The sequence below is a fragment of the Geotrypetes seraphini genome, chromosome 4, assembly GCF_902459505.1.
Source record: "Geotrypetes seraphini chromosome 4, aGeoSer1.1, whole genome shotgun sequence".
Lineage (NCBI taxonomy): Eukaryota > Metazoa > Chordata > Amphibia > Gymnophiona > Dermophiidae > Geotrypetes > Geotrypetes seraphini.
The window spans coordinates 12,617,115-12,642,745 of record NC_047087.1 but is presented as its reverse complement, the minus strand read 5'-3'; the positions used below and the strand labels follow the sequence as shown (position 1 = coordinate 12,642,745).

General features: G+C 44.6%; 1 protein-coding gene across 1 annotated transcript in view; it reads right to left on the bottom strand.

The window, feature by feature from the left end:
- Positions 1–25,631, bottom strand: part of KLHDC4 (kelch domain containing 4) — a 132,721-nt gene that overhangs the window by 20,713 nt on the left and 86,377 nt on the right. Inside the window, exons 8-10 of the mRNA XM_033941294.1 lie at positions 15,048–15,140; positions 14,243–14,402; positions 2,338–2,416 (exon numbers count right to left, since the gene is read on the bottom strand). Of these exons, the coding sequence (XP_033797185.1) occupies positions 2,338–2,416; positions 14,243–14,402; positions 15,048–15,140 (332 nt within the window). The remainder of the gene's footprint in view (positions 1–2,337; positions 2,417–14,242; positions 14,403–15,047; positions 15,141–25,631) is intronic.

Sequence of the window (25,631 nt, the reverse complement as noted above, 5' to 3'; positions counted from 1 at the left end):
CTAAGTTTTAAAGTTTTAAAGAATGTTTCCTTTATACGTAAATAAAGAAAAGTGAATGGGATTGCAGTGGCGGTGACGGGGCGGTGAATGGGGTGGCAGTGGCGGTGACGGGGCGGTGAAGAGGATGGTGAGACGGGGACGGGGCGGTGACGGGGATGGTGAGACGGGGACGGGGCGGTGACGGGGATGGTGAGACGGGGACGGGGCGGTGACGGGGACCAATTTTTTCACCGTGTCATTCTCTATTAGAAATCTTTCTAAGAATGCAGGAGCTTTGTTTATTAATATTTTAAGTGTGAATAATGCTATTTTATATGTGATTCTGTGATTTACGGGTAACCAATGTTTTTCCTTTAAAAGGGGAGTTACATGATCAAATTTTTTTATTTTAGTGATTATTTTTATTGCGATATTTTGAAGAATTTGCAGTCTACGTATTTCTTTTAAGGTAGATCCCTTGTACAGGGCGTTGCAATAGTCAATTTTTGATATGACTATTTTTCCTAACTATGTAAGTGAAAAAAAATATGTACGTTCTTATAAACAGATGTGTTTTTCTCTCCAAGCATTTTCAACAGTCTGACCCCTAGTCTATATTTTTGTTAATTTCCCTAGCAACAATAATGACTCAATTATCCCATGCGATAGGTTTCACCCCTGTCAGCAACAGAAGGGGTTAACAACATGTTCACTGAGGACACACTGACCTTGTTACATACATCGATCTAAAAACTTGAACATTTGCTAATTAAGCAATATTATTGTCCTGAAGTTTCAAGTTTAATTAATTTTAATATACCGACCATCGATGTGCACCTGGCTGGTTTACAATGCTAAAAATGAAAGGTTAAAATAAATTTTTGTAGGGGGGGGAAATGTGAACATTAAATAGACAAATTACAAATACAAACATGAGCTTGAGGGTAAAGGGAGAGGGGAAGTTAATAATTATATCATTAAAAACAAATTAATTAAAGGGAAGAGGTTTGTTATGTTATGTCTTGTTTTTCCAGACACTCAGACCTTGGCTAGATATTTCTCTTAGCTTCACTGGTACAGAAAAAAACTGTACTCAGCAGACCATGTCCAATTTTGAAATTAAAGCATTTTAGGATTGTGCCATATGCTTTCTCTCTCTCTTTCCCCAGCATCCTTTTCTATTGCTCTCCTAATTCTCTCAGGTGTATCAAAGGGTGTCACACAACTTTCTTTTATGGGGCAGATAGTGTGTGTATGTTATACACACATCTGTGCCCATAAAAAAGGAAAAAGAAAAAATATGACAGACCTGTCAGTTTTTTCGGGTCGTTATTAGCCGTCGCTAAATTTAGTACATGCCTTTGCGATGTTAGGCCATCAATCAGATGTCTCGTTTTTATATTAATGATCTCATTTCTAGGCATGGAGCAACTCACAAATTGTACATTAAATTTTATTACTAAATGAGGTTGTTTGTATGGCAAAACGCACAGAAACTACATGGCGAGACATGTGGAACATTGGGTCAGCAAATGAGGTCATTGCTAAACCAGCCAAACTGGGAAGACAATCGGGGCTTGGACAATTTAGGACATCAGGGCCTTTGTACCGATCGGTTTGTGAGCAGATTTCCCTCGGGCCCCATTCACTAACCTCTCCTGCGATCCGCTTTGAATCCGTGCATGCAAATGAGGAGAAACGCATGCAAAGAAGACAGGGACGTGGTTCACAACACAAAATTCTTGATCCGACTGGGCTGGCTGATGAACTGAAGAAGCGACTGCTGGGACCAGTCGAAAACATCTTTCCGACTCTGGAAGCCCTGCTCGCCACCCTGATTCTCCTGCCCTGACTTCCCCAAAAGTCTCCTGCCTGCTTGCCGCCCCGGTTCTCCTGCCCTGACTTCCCCAAATCTCTCCTGTCCTTCCCCACCCTGCGAGCCCGTGGCTTTAACCCACGGATTTAAAGTGGGTTAAAACCACAGGCTCGCAGGGCTAAAATCTAATAAAAAAGTTTAAAGTTGGCTCCGACGAGCATGCGCAGACCATCTACAGATGATGTGTGCATGCGTAGGGATCGCAGAAAAGCGATCTGTGCTGGCAGATGGGGGCGTTCTTCCGATCGCCCCCCCATCTGCATATTTTAGCTGCAGAATTCGTCGGACCTGGATCGGCAGATTGATGAATCTAGCCCTTTGTCTGAATGCTAACTCAGATATACTGGGTCTCGCTGCCAGTCTTGCCAAGGTTAATGTGCTCCTTCCAAGACAGCGCTGCTAGCGGAGTAATCCTTTTCACACATTTCACTTAGAGGTGCTAATGTGAGTTCAATAACCAGCCACCACCAGCTCTTTCATACCTTCCTTCTCTTTGCCTTCGCTTTTCAGCAGGAACATGTCTGTGTGCAGTACGCCTTTATCCACATCCTTCTTAACCTTCTGCGGAAGACAAGAAGCAGCCAGTGGTTAGTCAACTTTTGCTCTAAGGTCAGATTTTTAATTGCCTCAGAAAAAGGAAAGTCTGAGCTAACTCGGCTAGGATTTGAGCCCAAAGCAGCTTATGTGCTTGAGAAGCTACTTTACAGTAAAACCACCTCCTCCCTCCTCTTACTCATTAACTGTCCATTGTACAACTGAAATTCACTATCTTGTTATCTCTTTATTACTTGTCTGTGTTTTTCTGAAGGTGTACTGTTAATTTATATAGATTTAAAATTGATATATCGTCTACCGTGTTTCCCCGAAAATAAGACCTACCCCGAAAATAATTTCTAGCATAATTTTCTGGGTAGGTCTTACTATAAACCCTACCCCAAAAATAAGCCCTAGTAATATCGATCCCGGAAGCCTAACCCAAATGTCCCTGGATTTGCTGGCAGCAGCGCGTCCCCCCACGCAGCCGAACCCCCGCTGACCCTCCCATCTTTCCATCTCTCCCTCTCATTCGAAACCCGCCGACACTCTAAACAGGCTGCTTCACGGTCTTCTCCCGCTGGGTCCTATCCTCTGCAACATCACCGATGGTGTCATCAGCGACCCGGCACAGGGAGAAGGCTGCGAAGCAGCCTGTTTAGGAGGTATGTCGGTCTCTGCGGTGGGAGGGTCGGCGGGGTTCGGATGGAGGGGAAAGATGGAAAGGGTCAGCAGGGGTTCGACTGTGCAGGGGGGATGGGAGGGAGGGATAGAAAGATGCTTGCTCAAGGGTTCTGCAGAACAGAGGGATGGGAAGGAGGGATAGAAAGATGCTGCAGAGGGAAGGCACAAGGGGATGGGTGAGAGAGGAGGAAAGATGCTGCACATGTAGGGGAGAGAAAGGAAAGAGGAAGAATTGGGGTGAAGGAGAGGAAGGGAGAGCAGATCATTGTACATGAAAAAAATAAGCCCTACACCAAAAATAAGTCCTGTTTTTTGGACCCAAAATTAATATATGACACTCTCTTATTTTTGAGGAAACATGGTATATCTAGACAGTTTTCTTTTTTTTTTCTTTTTTTTTTTTATTTAAAGTTTTTTATTGATTTTTTCATTTAACAACAAGTGTCATAAATTTTTATACAATTATCTTAACAATACACTTGATATTTCTATAGACAGTTTTCATACCCTTAAGACCGAGAGAGATTCTGTTTTAATTTGCTGTTTTCTTTCTTGGTTGCCTTTCGTATTTTCTCTTGTGCATTGATCCTTTAATAAAAACATTTTCAAAAAAAAAAAAGAACTGAAGACTCATTTGTTTTTACAATTTATGAGAATGTGAATTGTGTTCGTAGATAAGATCCATCTCTGACCTGGTTAAGAAGTAACTGCCCTTATTGAAATGAGCTGGATAATTTTGAGCAAGATGATTTTGGGAGAATGAAGGCTACACGATGTATACATCTGATGTCTGAGATTTGTTTTATTATGTAGGTTGATATAGTGCGGAATAGAAATATTATTAAATAAATGCTACAGATTTGGGTGAGGAGGTCTAAGCAGGTAAGTACAGTCGGGCCTTGCTGGCAGGCATGATAGTAGGTGATATTTTAGCAAGCAGAGAAGAGATGAGAATTTTTGGCTTTATCAGGGAGATGTCTTACCATAAGACTGTTTAGACCAGGGGTGTCAAAGTCCCTCCTTGAGGGCCGCAATCCAGTCGGGTTTTCAGGATTTCCCGAATAAAAGCACTGCATGCATATTCACTGGGGAAATCCTGAAAACCCGACTGGATTGCGGCCTTCGAATAGGGACTTTGACACCCCTGGTTTAGACAATACTCTGCACTGGTGAGCTCAAAAGCCATGCCCTGTAACAGCAGTGCTCTTTCCAAGCTGCGACTCCATTCCATGCTGCTAGTCTGTGGCTGATCTCACATGGCTCAATCTCAATGGGCAAATTTTTCCTATCCTCTCCAATACATAAGCTAGGATGTCTTCGATTAAAGCTGGGCCACAACCCACAATGAACAAACATGAGATCTATCCTATTATACTGTATAAAATGAGCAAGCTCCAAGGAATTCTATGAGTCATGGCTGGCACTAAAAACCGCGCTATGCTTTTGTAAAAAGGGGGTAAGAATGTTATCATGCCTCTGTACCACACAATGGTGCAACTTCACCTTGAGTATTGCATTCATAAGAACATAAGAAGTTGCCACCACTGGGTCAGACCAGAGGTCCATTGCGCCCAGCGGTCCGCTCCCGCGGCGGCCCATCAGGTCTGTGACCTGTGAAGTGGTTCCTGACCATTTCTGTAACTTACCTCTACATCTATCTGTAACCCTCAATCCCCTCATCCTTTAGGAACCTATCGAAACCTTCCTTGAAACCCTGTAGTGTGCTCTGGCCTATCACAACCTCCGGAAGCGCATTCCATGTGTCCACCACCCTCTGGGTAAAAAAGAACTTCCTCGCATTCAGTTCTGGGCTCATCTCTAAAAAGATTTAGCAGCACTAGAAAAGGTTCAAAGATGATAAAGCAGACGGGAACTCCTCTCATATGAGGGAAGACTAAAGAGGTTAGGGCTCTTCAGCTTGGAAAAGAGACGGCTGAGGGGAGATAGGATCGAAGCCTACATAACCCTGAGTAGTGTAGAACGGGTACAAGTGGATCAATTTTTTACTACATCAAGATTTACAAAGACTAGGGGACACTCGAAGTTACAGAGTAATACTTTTAAAACCAATAAGAGGAAATATTTTTTCACTCAGAGAATAGTTAAGCCAGAGGATATGGTAAGAGCAGTTAATGTAGCTGGTTTTAAAAAAGGGTTGGACAAGTCCCTAGAGGAAAAGTCCATATTCTGCTGTTGAGACAGACATGGGGGAAGCCACTGCTTGCCCTGGATCGACAGCATGAAATAAGAACATAAGAGTTGCCTCCGCTGGGTCAGACCAGAGGTCCATCGCACCCAGCAGTCCGCACACGCGGCGGCCCATCAGGTCCATGACCTGTTACGTGGTTCCTGCCTTTTCCTATAACCTATCTCTAAATCTATCTGTACCCTCTAATTCTATCTGTACCTCTCAATCCCCTTATCCTTCAGGAATTTATCTAAACCTTCCTTGACCCCCGTAGCGTGCCCTGCCCTATCACAATCTCCGGGAGCGCATTCCATGTGTCCACCACCCTCTGGGTAAAGAAGAACTTCCTAGCATTCATTCTAAACCTGTCCCCTTTCAATTTCTCTGAGTGCCCCCTTGTACTTGTGGTTCCCCACAGTCTTAAGAATCTGTCCCTATCTACCTTCTCTATGCCTTTCAGGATTTTGAAGGTTTCTATCATATCTCCTCTAAGTCTCCGCTTCTCCAGGGAGAAGAGCCCCAGCTTTTCCAATCTGTCAGCATATGAAAGGTTTTCCATACCTTTTATCAAGTTAGTTGCCCTTCTCTGGACTCCCTCAAGTACCTATGCTGCTACTATTTAGGTTTTTGCAACTTGGATTGGCTTCCATGAAGACGGGATACTGGGCTGGATGGACCATTAGTCTGACCCAGTAAGGCTAATCTTATGTTCTTATATGGAATGTAAAAAGGGAGAATAAAGCTAAAGTAAATGCAAGCTGGGGGAGGCATGAAAACTGATAACAAGATAACAGCAGCTCAGGGGTCAGACATTCCTAAGGAAGCTTAGCTAGTCAATAGGCTACAGGGAAAACCAGGACTAAGGGTTAATGTCTCATAACCCAAACAACCACCCCATCTTAATCCCACAGCCCATTTTCCCCGAACAAAGCTCGGTCTTCCAGGAACTCTGCATAAAATGGAAGCAGTACATGCAAAAGCAATATCATGCATTGTGAAAATCTGAATGGATTCTGATCTTTGAGGACTATGGTTGTCCACCCTTAGTTCTAGATCAGTGGTTCTCAACCCTGTCCTGGTGGACCACCAGGCCAATCGGGTTTTCAAGCTAGCCCTAATAAATATGCATGAGAGAGATTTGCCTATAATGGAAGTGACAGGCATGCAAATCTGCTCCATGCATATTCATTAGAGCTATCCTGAAAACCCGATTGGCCTGGTGGTTCACCAGGACAGGGTTAGGAACCACTGTTCTAGATGGTAGGGAACTATGGGGAGAAGGACAAATTAAAATATATATTTTAAAAATGTTTAAAATATCAGAAATGATGCTTGTAGCTATAAGATATGAAATTGCCCGCTATTGGAAGAAAAATTTACTTATGGGAGGAAGGGGGGTGTCACTGACAGGCTTTGGAATATCCTTGTGATGTGCAAGATTTGGTGGTACAAAAGAAAAAATTAGTCCAATTTGGAAAAAAAACATGCGAGTCTTTCAAAAATGATAAGGAAAAGTATTATCTGAAATGTGGGGGCAGAACAATGAGGAGCTTTATTAATACTACCAATTGAGAAGAGAGAAGAGGGAGAGGGAGAAATAGATGAACAAAGGCTGTCGGACAAATAATATTCTTGAATTAAAATGTTAAATTTAACCAGACAGATTGCGTTCAAGATTTAAACACTAGCTGTTATACAAATATATGTATGTGATAGCAGTACAAAAAATGCATTGTCTTTGTTAAAAAAAAAAAAAAAAAGGACAAGTTTGAAAAATCCATTTGTCTGAAAGCAAGTGGATTTTTTTGCAGGTGAGGTAGTAATGTTTTCAGCTAAGCAAGCTGCTTCTTTAACACAATGAAGACCCAATAGGAGGATTCAAGGAGCATTGAGAAGGTTGACTGTGGCATGAGAGGGGCTGCAAGAAAGCAAAAGGAAGGGGAAGAGAGTAAAGGTTCTTTTTCCTGGGCCAGAAACCAGAGCTCTGTCCGGTAGTTTGCTTAGGTTCCATCTACTGGAGTCTCCGTCAAAGCTCACTCCAACCCATCTAAACCCTCCCCAACCCATCCTCAACTGAATGGCCATATACGGGACACAGACCATGCAAGTGTACCCAGTACTGGCCTTAGTTCTTTCAATATATACCCATTATTTTCTGATTAGAGATCCTCTGTAGGCTATTTGGGGAGTCAATCTTCGAGGGACACTCTTTTTTTTTTTTTAGTAAAAGCTATATTTTAGGTAGGAAATGCATTCTTAATCATTGGTTGCAGGATTCACCACCCACAATATGATTTTGGAGGAATAAACTCCATGCCCTGATGATCTGGGAGTCTGTGGCGGCTCACTTCTCTAGGAGCCGGAGTAAAACATTTTTAGCAGCATGGTCTTCTTATTTGCAATCACTTTTCCCTATATTACAGAGTCAGACACTGAATAGATTGCAGAGACCAGTATGCCCAATGCTTCCAAGGAGGGGAGGGAGGTTCAATAGGTTGTGGGGAGGATGAGATGGAGGGAGGGGGGAAGAATTCCAGTAGTGGGGGGGGGGTAATGTTGGCTGAGCCTGGGTTATAAGAACCAAGACTTGGGCTCGTTTTTTTCTCTGGTTTCTTTCGAGTGGGGTTACTGTATAAACAATCTTATCGATTGTATATACATCCAATGCAACTGTTTATTTATGCTATTGTATCTGGTGCTGTATTACTTTTCTTGAATAAACAGAGTATTTTTTAAAAAGTACATTTTACCTCTGACAAATAAGTCCTGGGGGATTTTCAGCCCTATATATCTGAATATCTGTATTTGTGGGTTAATACCTGAAGTTTCCCTTAACACTTGTTGAGAAATTTTTTCTATAATCAAATAAGAAAATAGCTTATTTCAGCTGACAAAGTGATAATGGCTTTGTTTTGTTTTCCTCTTCCCATATCTTTGCCTGGACAACCCCTGCAACATAAGCCTGAAGCAGTCCAGCCCCCCGACAGCAATCTGAAACACCAGTGCATGCATGCGACACCACTGCTACTCAGCAACAGAGCTACAGGCAGGAGTTCTGCAACTTTACAAAAATTCCCCAGCAGTTCAGACAATGTTTGCAGAGATATTCTGTAAATTGACATTTTGACATAATCTATCTTGGCAGCAGATACAATAGCTTTGACGTGACATAAGAATAACCTTACTGGGTCAGACCAATGGTCCATCAATCCCAGTAGCCCATTCTCACAGTGGCCAATCTAGGTCCCTAGTACCTGGCCAAAACCCAAAGAGTAGCAACATTCCATGTTACCGATCCAGGGCAAGCAGTGGCTTCCCCCATGTCTTTCTCAATAACGAACTATGGACTTTTCCTCCAGGAATTTGTCCAACCCCTTCTTAAAACCAGCTACGCTATCCGCTCTTAACACAACCTCTGGCAATACGTTCTTCAAAACCATATTTGTTATAAGCATATCTAACTTAGTCTGATGGGATGCCTCTGTTTGGCTGGTCCATTCTGTATTCCCTCATTCTTTTCTGTTAATAAGGTATAGTGTATGTACAGAAGGTGCCTTTAGCATGCTTTTATTTTAAGATGTACTTCATCTGTTGTACCACTACGCAGGATTAGATTTATCAAAGGTGGTTGGGGATGCACAAAGGTAAAGGCACTGGGCAAAATTCCTCAGGATTACTTTACCAATATACATTAGAGGGGAAGGAATTTATTCCATCCTGTTACGGGCAGTCCCAGAAGAAGCAAGCAAGCAAGCAAATTTAAGCAGTTCAGCAAGCTGACACTGCCACTTCTGTGTAGCCAATATCACTCCGACCTCTCTATTTCACAAAGGCAGCGGGGACTTGGGGCCATCGCTCAAAGCAGTGACCCAGCTGAAAGTCTGCCCTGTCAAGGGGCAGAAGAAGGAAGCTCTGCTAAATGAGGGTCCTTTATTTTTTTTCCAATTACCTTAGTTTCTTTTAGATATACTAGCTTTGTTTCCATGCCAAACTAAATGAGAGCAAAAAGTCAAATATCATCAAGTAATAACAAACTTCTTTTTATTTTAACTGGAATAGCAATACAACAAATCACATTCAATTGGAAAAAACATGACAGATTAAATTATACATTCTGGTGGAATTCTGTATGTCATATATACAAAATGGAGCTCAATATAGCAACACAAAAAGGACATGTAGATAAATTTCAAAAAATATGGAGACCATTAACTGAATATTGTAAAGAATGATTAATTTTCCCATGTATAGAATTTGATTAGAAGAAAAAGAGATCATATCTCTAAATATTATATAATATATTAATACTAGATTTATAATATGAAATATGGATAAAATAACATTTAAAAATTTTATTCATGTATTACTGAATAGAAGGGAGGGGGGAGGGGATGGGATATTATTATATTAACTAAGAATTATATAAATTTAGTTTTCTGAAATATTAGTATGAATTTATATTGTTGATGTAACATATGAAAATGAATAAAGATTTCTCATTCAATATTGATAGGGAGGGAGAGAGGGAGGGGAGATTATTATATTCAATAATAATTATATTAATTTAGATTTCTTACATAATATTATAACTTTATAAAATATTGATTTTCTAAAGAAATTTTAAATTTGATATTAATCTGTAAGTTAATCAAGTGTGATTATTCAAGTTTATAATGAATTTATTTGAAATACTTGTTGTAACATAAGAAAATGAATAAAGATTTATAAAACAAAAAAAATCCATTTAAGAATCCCTAAACTTATAAAAGGGGGGTGGGTGGGTGAGGAAAAAGTCAGCTCTGCATTGTCCTGCTGTGATTTCTACTGTACAGATTGCCACGAGGACAAATTTGCCTTCTTGGAATCCATCTCCATCCTCGTTCTGTCCTCATCTGCACAAGCCTCAAACACTTATGATTTTAAAGTGTTTGAGGCTTATGCAGAGGAGGAGGAAGCCTGTAGGGATGGGGCGGGGACGGGGTCAGAACGGGGATGTCCCCGTGTCATTTTCTAGCTGACTGCACTCCTCTGGTAGCCTAGGAAAGGAAGCTTTCATTAAACTAAGCAGCCAAGGACATGGCTTTTGCAAAGAGGCTTCAGAACTAAGATTAGAGAAGCCTGGGTGTTGTGTGTACCATGCAGCCAGCGGTTTATCCAGCGACACCTGGCTCTTGCTTTAAATAAAAGTGCACGTCTTCCGATGATGCCTCTTCACTGGAAGAAGCTCCACTTTTGATCCAAGTCACTCCCCATGCAGACTTCAATGTAGCAGAAAACGCCCTGGCAAGAGAGTCCTCACACACTACTAGCAGATGATCTGACCTTCCCATTTTTGGGGTGTCTTCCCGTCATCTAAGAGTGTAGACAATATTGGTTCATGGAAACATCTCTACATAAAACCTGGTTTTATCTCATTTTGATCAAGAACACAGGATCGACGTTTCGTCCCACCTATCATTCCAAGCAGGCAAATGGAACAAGCGTTTAAACCAACTTTATTTCAAACACATTTTCTTATCAAACTTTCAGGAAGTCAATCAAAACGTATCTCTTTGACAAATTTCTCTAACTCCACTTCTGCCTTGATGCATTCCTAAAACACTCCCAGATAAACTCGATTAATCTTAGCATGCTAATGTAATTTTGAAAGTTTTTTGTATTATCGCTGTCTGTATACAGTCTCTTTCTCTGTAAACCACTCTGAACTATTTATGGTATTGCGGTATATAAAAATAAAGTTATTATTATTATTTTGCATAACTGGCAAAACAAAGGCTCAGGGGTAGCTGTGTGCGGCTAGGCCTAAGGAACTTCTAAGTAGTGGTGTAGAAACAAAGGTTAGTCAGGCATGGAAGCTAAATAAAAACAGGGGATAGACTGGAACCTAGGCAGCTCTGGCCGCGCTAGGGAAACCAAGTTCCTGGATGCTGTAGGCGATTGCTTCCTGGAACAACTTGTCAAGGAAAATACGAGAGGAAAGGCAATTCTGGACTTAATTCTAAATGGACTGCGAGGACCGGCACAAGGTGTAGAAGTAGAAAGGAAACAGCAATCACAACATGATCCACTTCGACCTGGACGCGGGGGCAAAACATTGATGGCCATGTCACTGAACTTCCAAAATGGGAATTACGAAGGGATGAGACTCATGGTAGGGAAGAAGATTAAGAAGAGGATAAGCACTGTAAAAATGCTAGAGCAAGCTTGGTCCCTTTTTAAGGACACAGTCACCGAGGCTCAAAATCTGTATATACCACATATCAACAAGGGATCCAAGAGGAAAAAGATCAAGGAACCGGCATGGCTCACTGTAGAGGTGAAGGAAGCCATCAGAGACAAGAAAACTTTGTTTAAGGAATGGAAAAGGTCAAGAACTGATGAAAACTGGTCTGAGGGAGCTAAATAAGGGTCAAAAAATTCTGAAAATGGGATTTTAGGGGTACGGCACCCTGTCTCTAGCACCAGAATCCAATATACCAGTTTTAGAAACCCTCCCCGATTTTGTCTCATAGGCTGTCTGCCTTGTACTCACTGTGCCATACTGGTGCAGGGAGCTGCCTAGACTGAAACTGCAGCCAGCTGAATGGGAGAACATCTGCCTCACACAAACTTGAAAAGTGGACTGCTTGATTCTTCGGACTGCCTTTCAGACACACTGACCAGCCTGAGACCCCACTGGAACTCATGCATGCATTTGGGGGTAGGAAACGCAGTCGGCCCCAATCATTGAGAAAAATCACCACGGAGTCACTCAAGCTCTCTGCGGACAAAATCTGGAGCAAGCCTTGCTCCCAAAGGAATGGTCCCCGGGCTCCCGAGCTTTTGGTGCAGGCTGGCCAAGCAGGTGCCCCGCAACACAGGCTGCCCCTTGGTTACAGACTTCTGCTCTATGTCTGTGTTCTCCCACAGCCAGAGTTGTCCCTTAATTGGGAGCCTCTACAGCACTGAAAAGCATAACGATCGAATAAAAAATCAAAAATAAAGGAAAAATAAACACGAGCAGAACAGACAGGCTTTTTCTATCTCGTGTGTAGAGAGAGAAATGGAAGACAGCCCAGAGGAATAGGAGGCAAAGCAGAAAAATGTAAATGAAGCTTTTTACATAGGATCTTGTGACCAAGAATTGACTACCCATAGGTTCAAGAATGATGTGCCTCTTGCACTAGAAACAGAGATGAGAAAGACCTCAGCCCCATTGTTCCTTTGCAAATTGATGTACACAGAATCAACCCCTTACCTCGTAAATGCTAAGTTTATATATCTGCACAAGCTCAGTGTGAGGAGGGAAGGGCAAGCTGCAAAAATGAAAGTGAAACTTTTTGAGCAGAATACTCCACGAGTCTTGGGATCTTTCAGTATATAGCCTGAGGTTTATCATATTATTCTCTCCTTGGAGGAAAAAACCTATAATGGTAGTAGGCCGTAAAAGAGACCTGGTTTGGAAATATTTTAATGATGTTCCTCTACGTATAGGTAAGGTAGGCATGTGTGCAAAATGCAAACACTGCAACAAAGAAATACAAGGCTTGGTGGCCTGAATGAAACATCATGAGAAGTGCGGATCAGCTACCTAGATAATTCGAGAACAGATATGTTTTTAGGGAGTTACGTTCAAAGACGGCCTGCGAATAACTTTTTCATATCATATGCATGGGTTTTTGGTATAGGCCCCGCGAATACTGTGAAATCGTTAATAAAACTTATCACTGTTATTTGCAATTGCTTTTAAAAACAAGCTAAGGGCACCTTTTACTAAGCTGCAGTAACTTTTTTAGCGCGCGAACCCCCGCGCTACGCAGAGAAACTAACGCCAGCTCAATGGAGGCATTAGCGTCTACCATGCGCGGAAATTTAGCACACGCTTAAAAGCGCTAGCGCAGCTTAGTAAAAGGAGCCCTAAGTATTGCACACTTTTCTCCGATGCTGTCATTAGGTAGGGGATAAAAAATAGAGAAGAACGGAAGATGGTGCATCGTCTAGAGTGTTTATAAAATGAAGGCGTCCTTGAATAAATCAAAAAACTATCTCCACAAGTTAAATTTATACTTAAAATGAATAAATATATTTCCTTTAAACATCTTTGTATATAGGATGTATTAAAATGATAAATAAATAAATAATTAAAAAAAAAAAAATTGAATAAATAAATAGTGTCTTAATAAAGTGCAAACATAATTTCAGGTACTGAAAAAATACCATAAGGTGCTCAGTCACCAACCAAAAAGGGCAAAAGTACCATCAAATGTACCAATGCTGGTTGTAATGAGGGACCATCATTGCCCTGTAAAGTCCCTCTTACTGCCATCCATCAAACACTCTGTACATTAAAATATGCCATTGAAAATTATCTGATTCAGGCAATAGTAGCTCAAAACAGGAGGCAGATCAGCAGCATTGGGACACCGTAAAAATCAATTCATTCAGTGCAGTGAAATGTGAACGCTTAAAATAAGCCCCTCCATTCGACTCGAGTTTCCCAACAGGGGCATCAGGAAGGAACACAAGTGAAGCGAAAACATTGTTCATTTTAAGCATAAATTTAACTTGTGGAGATAGTTTTTTGATTATTTTTGGTTCAACACAAGTTATCACAATGTTTTAAATCCTTGAATAAATGACTTTTTTTTTATTTGCCTTTGAACCGGTCTAGAGTTTTTTCTCTTAAATGCACAGGTAGTGCATTCCAAAGCTGCCGAGCGGTGACCCTTCCATCTCACCTACACCCACTGTTAAAACATGCATGCACGTGATCTTACAAAATATGACTGTGTGTCATGCTTTTAGCATTTACTTTCCATGCTGTGACCCAAGGCGTCTGTTTACAAGAATATATATTTTCATAACTGTTTTACGATGCCCTTAATCTATTTGTATGAAAATAAAAGCATTTATTTCTGCATCATGGTAAAGTTTAGTAAATCTAGCCCAGAGACTGCCGACTCATGCGATCTGTAGTATGTGACCACAAGGACAGTTCTTACCTGTTTAGAATAGCCCCCGTAGACAATCACATTGCCGTCCTGTGTGGTAACCATCTTGCAGCCGGACCGCTGAGTTGGGCCAGTCCCCGATGGACACAGTTTTGCCCAGGTGAATGAGTCCAGGTTAAAGGCATACAAATCATTGTAATAGATGTAATCTCTAGGTAAAAGCAATAACCAAGACTCACACCAAGAATAAGGGAAAACTTTTTAAATACTACAATACTAAGTTTCATTTCAAGACATACAAAATGGTCAAAATACATGGCAGGAATCTTCTAGAAATAACACTTAACCAAATTAGCTGCTCAAAATGTCTGTACCTTATGGAACCTTGGAAAGCCTATTCTAAAAGCAAAATTTAGCTTATAATGGCAACAATTTTCTGCAAAGAAAAGCATTTGCTTCATGCAGTTGCCTCATTTAGATTGGAGCCCGGAACAGACCCCATGAGAATCACTCCTTATATTCACCCCTTTTATTGCATCTTGCTTTCATAGGTAAAGAAAAAGAAGCTGAAAATCTTTTTGGTATTAGATGAAGTAGATCATCACATCTGTGAGAATTTTTGTCAAGAAACCCATAAGAACTTAAGAACTGCCATAGTGGGACAGGCCAAAGGTCATTCAAGCCCAACAGTGGCCAACCCAGCTCCCAAGTACCTAGCTAGATCCCACAAGGGTCTTGTTCTTCAAAAAGCCATCCCAATCCTGCGCTTCAAAGGCAGGGCCTGTTAGATCGGCTCAATGCAGAGCAAATAGAAAAGTAATCAGCTTCAGTTGTTATTATTATTATTATAACCAACCTTGTGCTCTCATGAAATCCCCCAAAAACAATTAACTGTCTCTTGCAGGCCACCAGGCGATGGCCACTTCTGCCGGAGGGACCACCAGGTACTCTGCAAAGCAAAGGAAATGTTGGTCAGCTTTAAAATAAAGAAATATGCATGGGGGGGGGAAGGTGAGAGAAGGAAGATACAGAGGTAACTGGAAATCATTTTTTTATTGCTTTAAAGATAGAAAACTGAATTCTGACATATTACTTGTAAGCACAGAAATGGAAAGAGTTTTCACCTGGATCTTAGAGAGAGAAGAACACTTCAATACACTGAACATTGTAATATAATAAAATCATGTTTATTGTGCTTCTAATATACTCAAGCACATGAACATATCAGCAGGTACAATAAAATTTTACATTCATGAAATCAAAGCAGAACCTGAACACACAATTTTTTTTAATGAATAAACTACACCTCCCTCCCCGTTGAATGTTGTATTAAAGAAATGGACCCCACCTTTAATATGTCTTCTTAGCAATTTGACAATGTGGGAGGGAATAATGTGCCACTGGTGTCTATCATATAGTATATTCATAATATAATACTGAAAAAAGATTCTTTGGTGAAATCAAAGCTCTTAAAAAATTATTACGGTAGTTTAAGCACTTAACATCAAAGTGTTAGATTTCTCTACAGAGAGGGGCCTTAGGCGCTTGGGCCAATCAGGCCCTAGGATCCTGTGGGTTGGGCGGGGGAGGGGTGGCCCGCCTCATTTGGACAGAGGCGGGTCTGCTGGCCGGACAATGCGAAGACCCGTCTAGCCAACTTGGCGGTAAGCTTCATGGGGGTTCCGGGTTGGCCACCCTCCTGCCGGCGATCTTTGGGGGGGCGTTGAGGGGTCCGGCAGGAGGGGTTGGGCACCCTCCTGCCGGAGATCTTCGGGGAGGCCGTTTGGGGGGGTCCGGGGAGGGCGGTTAGGGCATTTTGTTTGGGGGGGTCGTTGGGGGGATCCAGTAGGAGGGGATGGGTACCCTCCTGCCGGTGATCTTTGGGGGGGGGGCCAGGTTCTTTCGGCAGGAGGGGTTGGGCACCCTCCTACCACAAACGTCGGTGGGGGGGGAGTTGGGGAGACTAGCGGCTGTAGCTGCGGCCACTATACTAATCGTGGCAGGGAGATCCCTTGCTGCGATAAAGTATAGTGGCCGTGTCTACTTACCATGTAGGCCAGCATTTTGCTAGCCTACATGGTAAGCGGCAGGGCTGCCTAGGTTCGCCTAAGGCTACCGCCTAGCCTTAGTCGAGCTTAGACAGGCTTGTGGGCCTCCCTAGGCTCCCGGAGGCACCTTCAATATAGGCGGCCTGCCTGGGGAATATTTTTTTAGAAAACGTGCCTCCCGATTGGCTGATTAGACAGCTGTAGGACGCCTACAGCTGCCTACAATCGGGACGCACTTTGTAGATTCAGGGCCTAAGTTCTGTGAATTAAGTCTAATTTTAGCAATATGGGCCATATGTACTAATTCACTCTGAACAACTTTCAGACAGCACAACAAACTCCAATCTCTGGTCAGCAGAGTGTAAGCTGGCGTTTCTCCCACTTTGCAGGTGGCAATGCCCCAGCGAGAGAGTGAGCGAACTATGGGAAAGGGATAGCACAGTTACTTACCGTAACAGGTGTTATCCAGGGACAGCAGGCAGATATTCTTTACGCATGGGTGACGTCACCGACGGAGCCCACGGTACGGACCTTTTTACTAGAAAGTTCTAGTTGGCCGCACCGCGCGTGCGCGAGTGCCTTCCCGCCCGACGGAGGAGAGCGTGGTCCCCAGTTAGTATAAGCCAGCTAAGAAGCCAACCCGGGGAGGAGGGTGGGACGTAAGAATATCTGCCTGCTGTCCCTGGATAACACCTGTTACGGTAAGTAACTGTGCTTTATCCCAGGACAAGCAGGCAGCATATTCTTTACGCATGGGTGACCTCCAAGCTAACAAAGAGGGAGGAGGGATGGTTGGCCATTAGGAAAATAAATTCTGAAGTACAGATTGGCCGAAGTGCCCATCCCGTCTGGAGAAAGCATCCAGACAGTAGTGAGTAGTGAATGTGTGAACTGAGGACCAGGTGGCCGCCTTGCAGATTTCCTCAATGGGTGTGGAACGGAGGAAAGCAACAGAAGCGGCCATAGCTCTTACCCTGTGGGCCGTGACAGCGCCGTCTAGTGACAGACCGGCCCGAGCGTAACAGAACACGATGCAAGCTGCAAGCCAGTTGGATAGCGTCCGTTTAGAGACCGGTCGACCCAAACGATTTGGGTCGAAGGTCAGGAAGAGCTGAGGGGACAAGCGGTGAGCCCTTGTACGATCAAGATAGTAAGCCAGGGCACGCTTGCAGTCAAGACTGTGCAATGCCTGTTCTCCGGGATGTGAATGAGGTTTCGGGAAGAAAACAGGCAACACAATGGACTGGTTGAGGTGAAAAGCTGAGACCACCTTTGGAAGGAACTTTGGATGGGTGCGCAGAACCACCTTGTCATGGTGAAAAATAGTGAACGGTGGATCGGCAACCAGTGCATGAAGCTCACTAACCCTCCTGGCAGAGGTGATGGCAATGAGGAAAAGAACCTTCCATGTCAGAAATTTGAGCGAAGTTGTGGCAAGCGGCTCAAAGGGAGGTTTCATGAGGGCAGATAAAACCACATTCAGGTCCCAGACGACCGGAGGAGGCTTCAGAGGTGGTTTGATGTTGAAGAGGCCCCTCATGAATCGGGAAACCAGAGGGTGAGCCGTGAGAGGTTTTCCTAAGACAGGTTCATGGAATGCCGTGATGGCACTGAGATGGACTCTGATAGAGTTAGACTTGAGGCCTGCATTGGACAGGGAGAGCAAGTAGTCCAGAACAGTTTCCACCGCTAAAGAGGTGGGATCGTGATGATGACGGAGGCACCAAGAGGAGAACCTGGTCCACTTCTGATGGTAACATTGGAGGGTGGTCGGTTTCCTGGAGGCGTCCAAAATGAGACGGACAGGCTGAGACAGATTTCCTGAAGAGGTCAGCCCGAGAGAAACCAAGCTGTCAGGTGGAGCGAAGACAGATTGGGATGTAGTAGAGACTGATGTTGCTGTGTAAGTAGAGTAGGAAACACAGGCAGAGGAATGGGATCCCTGGAGCTGAGCTGAAGCAGGAGGGAGAACCAGTGTTGACGAGGCCACCGGGGAGCTATGAGGATCATGGTGGCTCCGTCCCTGCGGAGTTTGGATAAAGTCCGCAACATCAGAGGTAGAGGAGGAAAGGCATAGAGGAACCGATCCGTCCAGTCGAGAAGGAATGCATCCGGGGCCAGACGATGAGGAGAGAAGAGTCTGGAGCAGAACTGGGGCAGCTGATGGTTGTGAGGAGCTGCGAATAGGTCCACCTGCGGAGTGCCCCAGCGAGCAAAGATGGAGTGGAGCGTGGGAGGGTCCAAGGTCCACTCGTGAGGTTGAAGGATGCGGCTGAGATTGTCGGCCAGGGAGTTCTGTTCGCCCTGGATGTAGACAGCCTTGAGGAAGAGACTGCGGGCCGTGGCCCAGGTCCAAATGCAAAGAGCCTCCTGACAAAGGAGGCGAGATCCGGTGCCGCCCTGTTTGTTGATGTAGTACATGGCAACTTGGTTGTCCGTGCACAGGAGCAGAACCTGAGGGCAAAGAAGGTGCTGGAAGGCCTTGAGAGCATAGAACATGGCTCGTAGTTCCAGGAGATTGATGTGATGAAGACGCTCCTGCGGGGTCCAAAGACCTTGGGTGCGTAGGTCTCCCAGGTGAGCACCCCATGCATAAGGGGAGGCATCCGTGGTGATGATCATGGAATGCGGGGGCAGATGAAAAAGAAGGCCCCTGGAAAGATTGGAGGAGTTCAACCACCATTGTAGAGATTGCTGAAGAGACGATGTCACAGAGATGGGATGAGAAAGAAGATTCGAGGTCTGCGACCATTGGTTGGCCAGAGTCCATTGAGGTGTTCTGAGGTGGAGTCGTGCCAGGGGAAGCACATGCACCGTCGAGGCCATGTGGCCCAGGAGGACCATCATCTGTCTGGCAGAGATGGAGTGATGAAGGAGCACCTGACGACACAGGCGGAGCAGGTTCCGCTGACGGTCGGAGGGGAGAAACGCCCTCATCAGAGTGGTGTCGAGAACTGTTCCAATGAACTGAAGGCGCTGCGTGGGAAGCAGATGCGACTTGGGGTAGTTGATCTCGAACCCCAGGAGGTGGAGGAGAGAGATGGTATGTTGAGTGGCTTGTAGCACAAGCGGAGACGTAGGTGCTTTCACCAACCAATCGTCCAAGTAGGGAAACACCTGGAGGTTGTGAGACCTGAGGAAGGCCGCCGCCACAATGAGGCATTTGGTGAACACCCTGGGTGATGAAGCGAGGCCAAAAGGTAGCACTTTGTACTGATAATGGCGATGGTGCACCTGGAATCTTAGGTAGCGACGTGAAGCTGGATTGATTGGTATGTGAGTGTAGGCCTCTTTGAGGTCCAGGGAACATAGCCAGTCGTTCTGAGAGAGATGAGGGTAAAGCGTGGCAAGGGAGAGCATTCTGAACCTCTCCTTGACAAGACATTTGTTGAGGTCCCTGAGATCGAGAATGGGACGTAGGTCTCCTGTCTTTTTTGGAACCAGAAAGTAACGGGAGTAGAATCCCCGGCCCCTTTGTTCCAGAGGTACTTCTTCGATGGCATTGAGGAGAAGGAGGGATTGGACCTCCCTCAGGAGGAGGGGGGTTTGAGTTGAAAGAGAAGCAGACTCTACGGGAGGATTGTCTGGTGGAAGAGTCTGGAAGTTGAGAGAGTAGCCGTGGTGGATGATGTTGAGGACCCACTGGTCCGATGTGATGACCTCCCAACGGCTGAGAAAAATGTGGAGCCTGCCTCCGATTGGTTGAGGGAGAGGCAATGAGGGTGGAAGACTGGCTAAGCCCTGGAGAGAGGAGTCAAAAGGGCTGAGAAGGTTTGGCAGGAGGAAGAGGCTTGGCAGGTTGATTAGACTGTGCACGAGCCTGGTTGTGGTGTTGTTGGCGAGCCCGCCTAGGTTGCTGTGAAGGCGGGTTAAGCGGCCTAGCGGAGAACCTGCGCTGGTATGAAGACTGTGGTTTGTAAGGCCGAGCAGGAGGGGCCTTCTTCTTTGGTTTAATGAGAGTATCCCATCTGGTCTCATGGGCGGAGAGTTTTTGTGTGGTGGTATCCAGAGACTCTCCGAACAATTCGTCTCCCATACATGGGGCGTTGGCTAGTCGGTCCTGATGGTTGACATCCAGATCAGAGACCCTGAGCCAGGCCAGGCGGCGCATGGCCACAGCGATGGCAGATGCACGAGAGGTGAGCTCAAAGGAGTCATAGATGGAGCGCACCATAAATTTTCTAAGTTGAAGCAGGCTGGAGATGTGCTGCTGGAATAGTGGAACCTTGTGCTCCGGCATGTACTTTTGCATGGCGGAGAGTTGCATTACCAGATGTTTCAGGTAGAATGAAAAGTGGAAAGAGTAATTGTTTGCCCTGTTGGCAAGCATGGCATTCTGGTAGAGCCGCTTGCCAAACTTGTCCATAGTTTTGCCCTCCCTGCCAGGAGGGGTAGAGGCATATACACTGGAGCCTTGAGTCTTTTTTAAAGTGGACTCAACCAGGAGAGATTCATGGGGCAGCTGGGGTTTATCAAATCCCGGGATTGGGATAACCCTGTAAAGGCTATCCAGTTTACGGGGTGCCCCAGGGACAGTTAATGGATTTTCCCAATTTTTATAAAAAGTTTCCCGCAGGATGTCATGCACGGGTAACTTCAGGAACTCCTTAGGAGGTTGATCGAAATCTAATGCCTCCAGGAAAGCTTGTGACTTCTTGGAATCGGATTCCAGAGGCAAAGATAAGGCTCCTGATAACTCCCTGAGGAATTTTGAAAAAGAAGATTGCTCAGGTTTAGATGTGGTATCGGGGGCCGAGGGCTCTTCGTCTGACGACGATGCATCCTCCTCGGTACCGAGGGGAGATTCCTCCCAGAGGTCCGGGTCTCTGACATCGGTGTGTGCGTGCCGAGAGACTGGAGTGGAAGGTTCGGTATGATGAGCTTTAGACCGAGACTTGCCTGAGCGTACCGAGACGGTACCGGGGGATGAAGACCTGTGTCTGTCTCGGTCCCGGGACGAACGGTGCCGGTCAGGTTCGCGGGAAGACCGGTGTTCCGCTCGGTCCCGAGGAGGATCGGATGTCGTCAGAGCTACGGTCTCGGCATGGGCATGGATATGCGGTGCCGAAAGAATGGGCATGGAGGGGTCCATAGGTACCGATGGCGTGGATACCGGTTGGACGGTGTGGGGCTCGGGCCGGTCTGGTACCGAAAGCAGCGGTGCCAGGATAGAGGGCAAGAGCTGTTTAAGTTGCTTTTGGAGTTGTTCCTGCAACTTATCCTGGAGGATGGCCGCAATGCGGTCATCCAGGGTTGGCACCGGAACCACTTTTTTCTGCTTTGGCTTCTTAGCCGGCTTACCTGGCGCCGGTGGCGCCGATGTAATGTCAGGCGGTGTCGAGGTGGTCGGTGCCGACTTCGATGGTGCCGCAGTTGAAGAAGTCGAGTCCATAGTCGGGCCGGTGCCGAACAGCAGACTTTGCTGGATTTGGCGATTCTTCAAAGTGCGTTTTTTAAGAGTGGCACAGCGGGTGCACGAGTCCGCCCGATGCTCCGGTCCCAAACACTGTAAACACCAATTGTGTGGGTCAGTGAGGGAGATCGGGCGTGCACACCGCTGGCACTTCTTAAAACCGGGCTGCGGGGGCATGAATGTGAACACGGCCTCCGCAAAATCAAACCCCGAGGCCTGGATCGTGACAACAGGCCCCGCCGGGGCAAAGACAAAAAACGAAACAAAAAGAAATAATTTTTTTTTTTTTTTTTTGGAAATGAAATAAAAAAGAACCCGAAGGTAAATAAAACGAAAAAAGAACGCGAGCGGGAAGGCAAAAGAGGATTTCAATCGGAGTTGAAAAACGCACGTCTTCTTCGCTCCGCGGAAACGAAGAAACTGGGGACCACGCTCTCCTCCGTCGGGCGGGAAGGCACTCGCGCACGCGCGGTGCGGCCAACTAGAACTTTCTAGTAAAAAGGTCCGTACCGTGGGCTCCGTCGGTGACGTCACCCATGCGTAAAGAATATGCTGCCTGCTTGTCCTGGGATAATAAAGAGTTCCTACAAACTAAAAAATGCAAGAGTGGAAGAGTATAAGGCTCCAGGCACAGTTCAAAAGGGCGTGGGATGAACAGAGAGGCTCTCTAATCAGTTGAGGATGGGCTGGGGTGGTTTAGATGAGCTGGAGTGAGCTTCAACAGAGACTCCAGCAGATGCTCTGGGTTTATCGAAGAAAAAGAACAATTTCAATTAAATCATTAAATTATAGAGAGTGTAAGTTTGGGCAGGTCTTTAACTATGTTACTCAAAACCGTGCTCTTTCCTCTTTTCACACAAGAGACTGCAGTCTCTCAAATCTTACCCAATGTGCCGAGAGCGCTTGCCCAAATCTAATAGCAGTGAGCCAGAAGAAATAACTTTAATAAAGCTTTAATCTTTAAAAACAACTCAAAGAGGAAGAAAGGAGACAAATGCCAATCCACACTTGAAAGATGGCAGGATTGTGAAAAGCAGAAGGATAACACAGGCCTTCCCACAGAAGCCAAGGGACTGTCATCCGTCAGACAGCTGCTCTGAAATAGCAAATACAGCAACACATTCACTGGTACAAGCTCCCCTCTCTGTTCTCTATTACCTTTTACATTTTGAAATCCTTACAAAGGAAAAAAAATGGACCTGCACATTCGTTGTTGGGGGGTTTGTTTGTTTTTTTCAGCATTGCTTCATCAATGCCAGAAGTTAGTCCAGGAGCTTCCATTGCTCCTGGACTCACTTCTAAGCCATAAGGAATTTGGTAGGAAACGTTGTGGATGCTTTAGTCTAGGTCGCGGGACAAGGGAGGCAACAAGATACCAAGCATCAGAGGAATGAAATGTAGAACAGGTTACAGATCAGCAGGGAGAAACACTCCTGAAAAGTTCTAAGAGCGCAATTTTGAAAGTCATCTCCACAGTCTATTACAAGCCTACTGCAGTAGAAACTAATCTTTTAAAATGGAATCTTCTACTGCTACAAAAATTGTTTCTGCGCTGCGATCTTTCCTAAACCCTGACTGAACTACACCCAGGAGTCTTTCCGAAATCAAAGATCCTTTATCTGGCCACTTGGTGTCACTGTTGTGCCAGGGCTGGCACTACATCCACCCAGGGCTGTGAAAGCTGCCTTGGAAATATTTGAAGCTATGGTTAGTCTGGGGAACGGAAAATCTGAATTGAGGATTGAACCCATTTCCAGGGGTGGCTCTTATCATTCAGCCACCTGAGGCTGTTGCCTCAGACTGCAGTTTTTTATCTTATCAGGCTGGAATGTGGGACAAAAGGTTTTGCAATTTGTTATCAAGTTCTACTTCCTCAACCAGCAATCGGGTTGAACACCGGCCAGAGTGAACCAGAGGAGATTTGCCCAGACGGAAGTCCTGGAGCATAAGGGGGGCTGGCAGCGGAATCAATGAGCCTAACTCCAGAGGAAGATCCCACCACACGAGCGGCCTCGAAGGTCTTGGAGCAAGGAACCGCGAGTAAATTACTAAGAGTTAGAGGCCGACCAATTCTTGACTTCCAACAGAGGGAAATGCTGAAACCAGCCATAGTGACATTGGAAACGCTGTGCGAGGCATTGCTCGTTACTGAACAATGTGAAACAAAATAGTGGAGATTTGAAAATTATCTCAAAAGCGGTTTTCCTCCAGGCACAAGTTTCAGATAAATGATCTTCTGATTTGGCGAATCTAAAAGAAAAGGTCCAGACGTTTGAATCGGTTGAGGCTATTGCAATTAAGGAAGGAACTACACATCTAGATGCCTGGAATACCTTGAAAATCAAATTACATGACGGCAGATAAAGGCCAATGGCCCATCTAGTCTGCCCATCCACAGTGACCATTGTCTCTTTCTCTTTCCGAGAGATCCTACATGCCTATTCCAGATCTCTTGAATTCAGACAGTCTCTGTTTCCACCACTTCTTCCGGGAGACTGTTCCACACATCTACCACCATTTTGGTAGCCTTCCTTTGGACCAACTCCATCCTTTTTATATCTTTTTGAAGGTGAGGCCTCCAGAATTGTACACAATATTCTAAATGAGGTCTCACCAGAGTCTTATACAGAGGCATCAATACCTCCTTTTCCTACTGGCCATACATCTCCCTAGGCAACCTAGAATCCTTATTAGCCATTCTCTCGTGCGCCATCTCAGGCCTGTTTTCTCTCCTTCAGCGTAGGATCCATCTGCCGTCAGCGGCTGGGGATTGACAAGCCGGCCCCAGTCAGTCTTCTTCCCGGCTCGAAGGTTGGTCCAGCGCCCCCTCCCAGGATCCCTGAGCTGATTTCTCCTCGTTTCTCCTGCTTAACTTTGAGTGCCACTTTCAACCTGCGCTGCCGTCTGGTACGCCTTGACTACAGACTACAAAACCTTCAAGAAAGAAACTAAAACCCTACTCTTCAAAAAATACATAAAACCCATTTAACACGACCAGTTCCTTCCCAAACTCCACTTACCCACTCTCTACCCATATCTAATCTAATATGTTTCTAATTACCCAACAGGTATCACCTTAAGTTCTCGACAATCCATTTGTAATTCTTATGTAATCCCTACGACAATTCCTATGTAATGTTACAATTCTTGTAACCTCCTGACAACTCTTATGTAATCCGCCTTGAACCACAAGGTAATGGCGGAATAGGAATCACTAATGTACATTACATTACATTACATTAATGACTTCTATTCCGCCTGTACCTTGCAGTTCTAAGCGGATTACATCAAAAAGATAACTGGACATTTCCAGGAAGAGGAATACAATTAAAGACGTTGGGCCTAATACATCAATACGTAATGTAATGTTACAGTTTAATTCAGAAATGGCCAAAAAGAACCAAAATACAAATATAAATACCAATATCGACAATAATGTAAATTACAAAAAATTGGTATAAATGGTGATAATCTGTCCTTGAATAACCCTGGAGGTGATAAAGAAAAATGTGCTTCCCCAAATTATTTAGATTTATTTCTAAGTGCTTGACACTGCATAAACACCTGCCCGGGGCCAATGGTTGAAACGAGGGTATTGGGCCCGTACTGATTGATCCTTTTTATTTATTTCACTTATTTTGTTTTCTTTAATTCCAATTTGGGGAAGCACATTTTTCTTTATCACCTCCAGGGTTATTCAAGGACAGATTATCACCATTTATACCAATTTTTTGTAATTTACAGTTTAATTCATGCAGAATATGAAAAAGCATTGCGAGATTCCCATGGAGGTCTGTACAACTTTTCAGGTTTGTGAGTGATGGAAATAAAAAAACATTTGAACATATTTGCTGAATTTATGTTGAATCAATTTTTATTATTATCAAATAACACAGAACAGACCAATAGGTCAGAACCACAGTAACAATGGAAAACAGCAGAAACAAAATAGGAGATCCAACAATCCCACCCACACCAC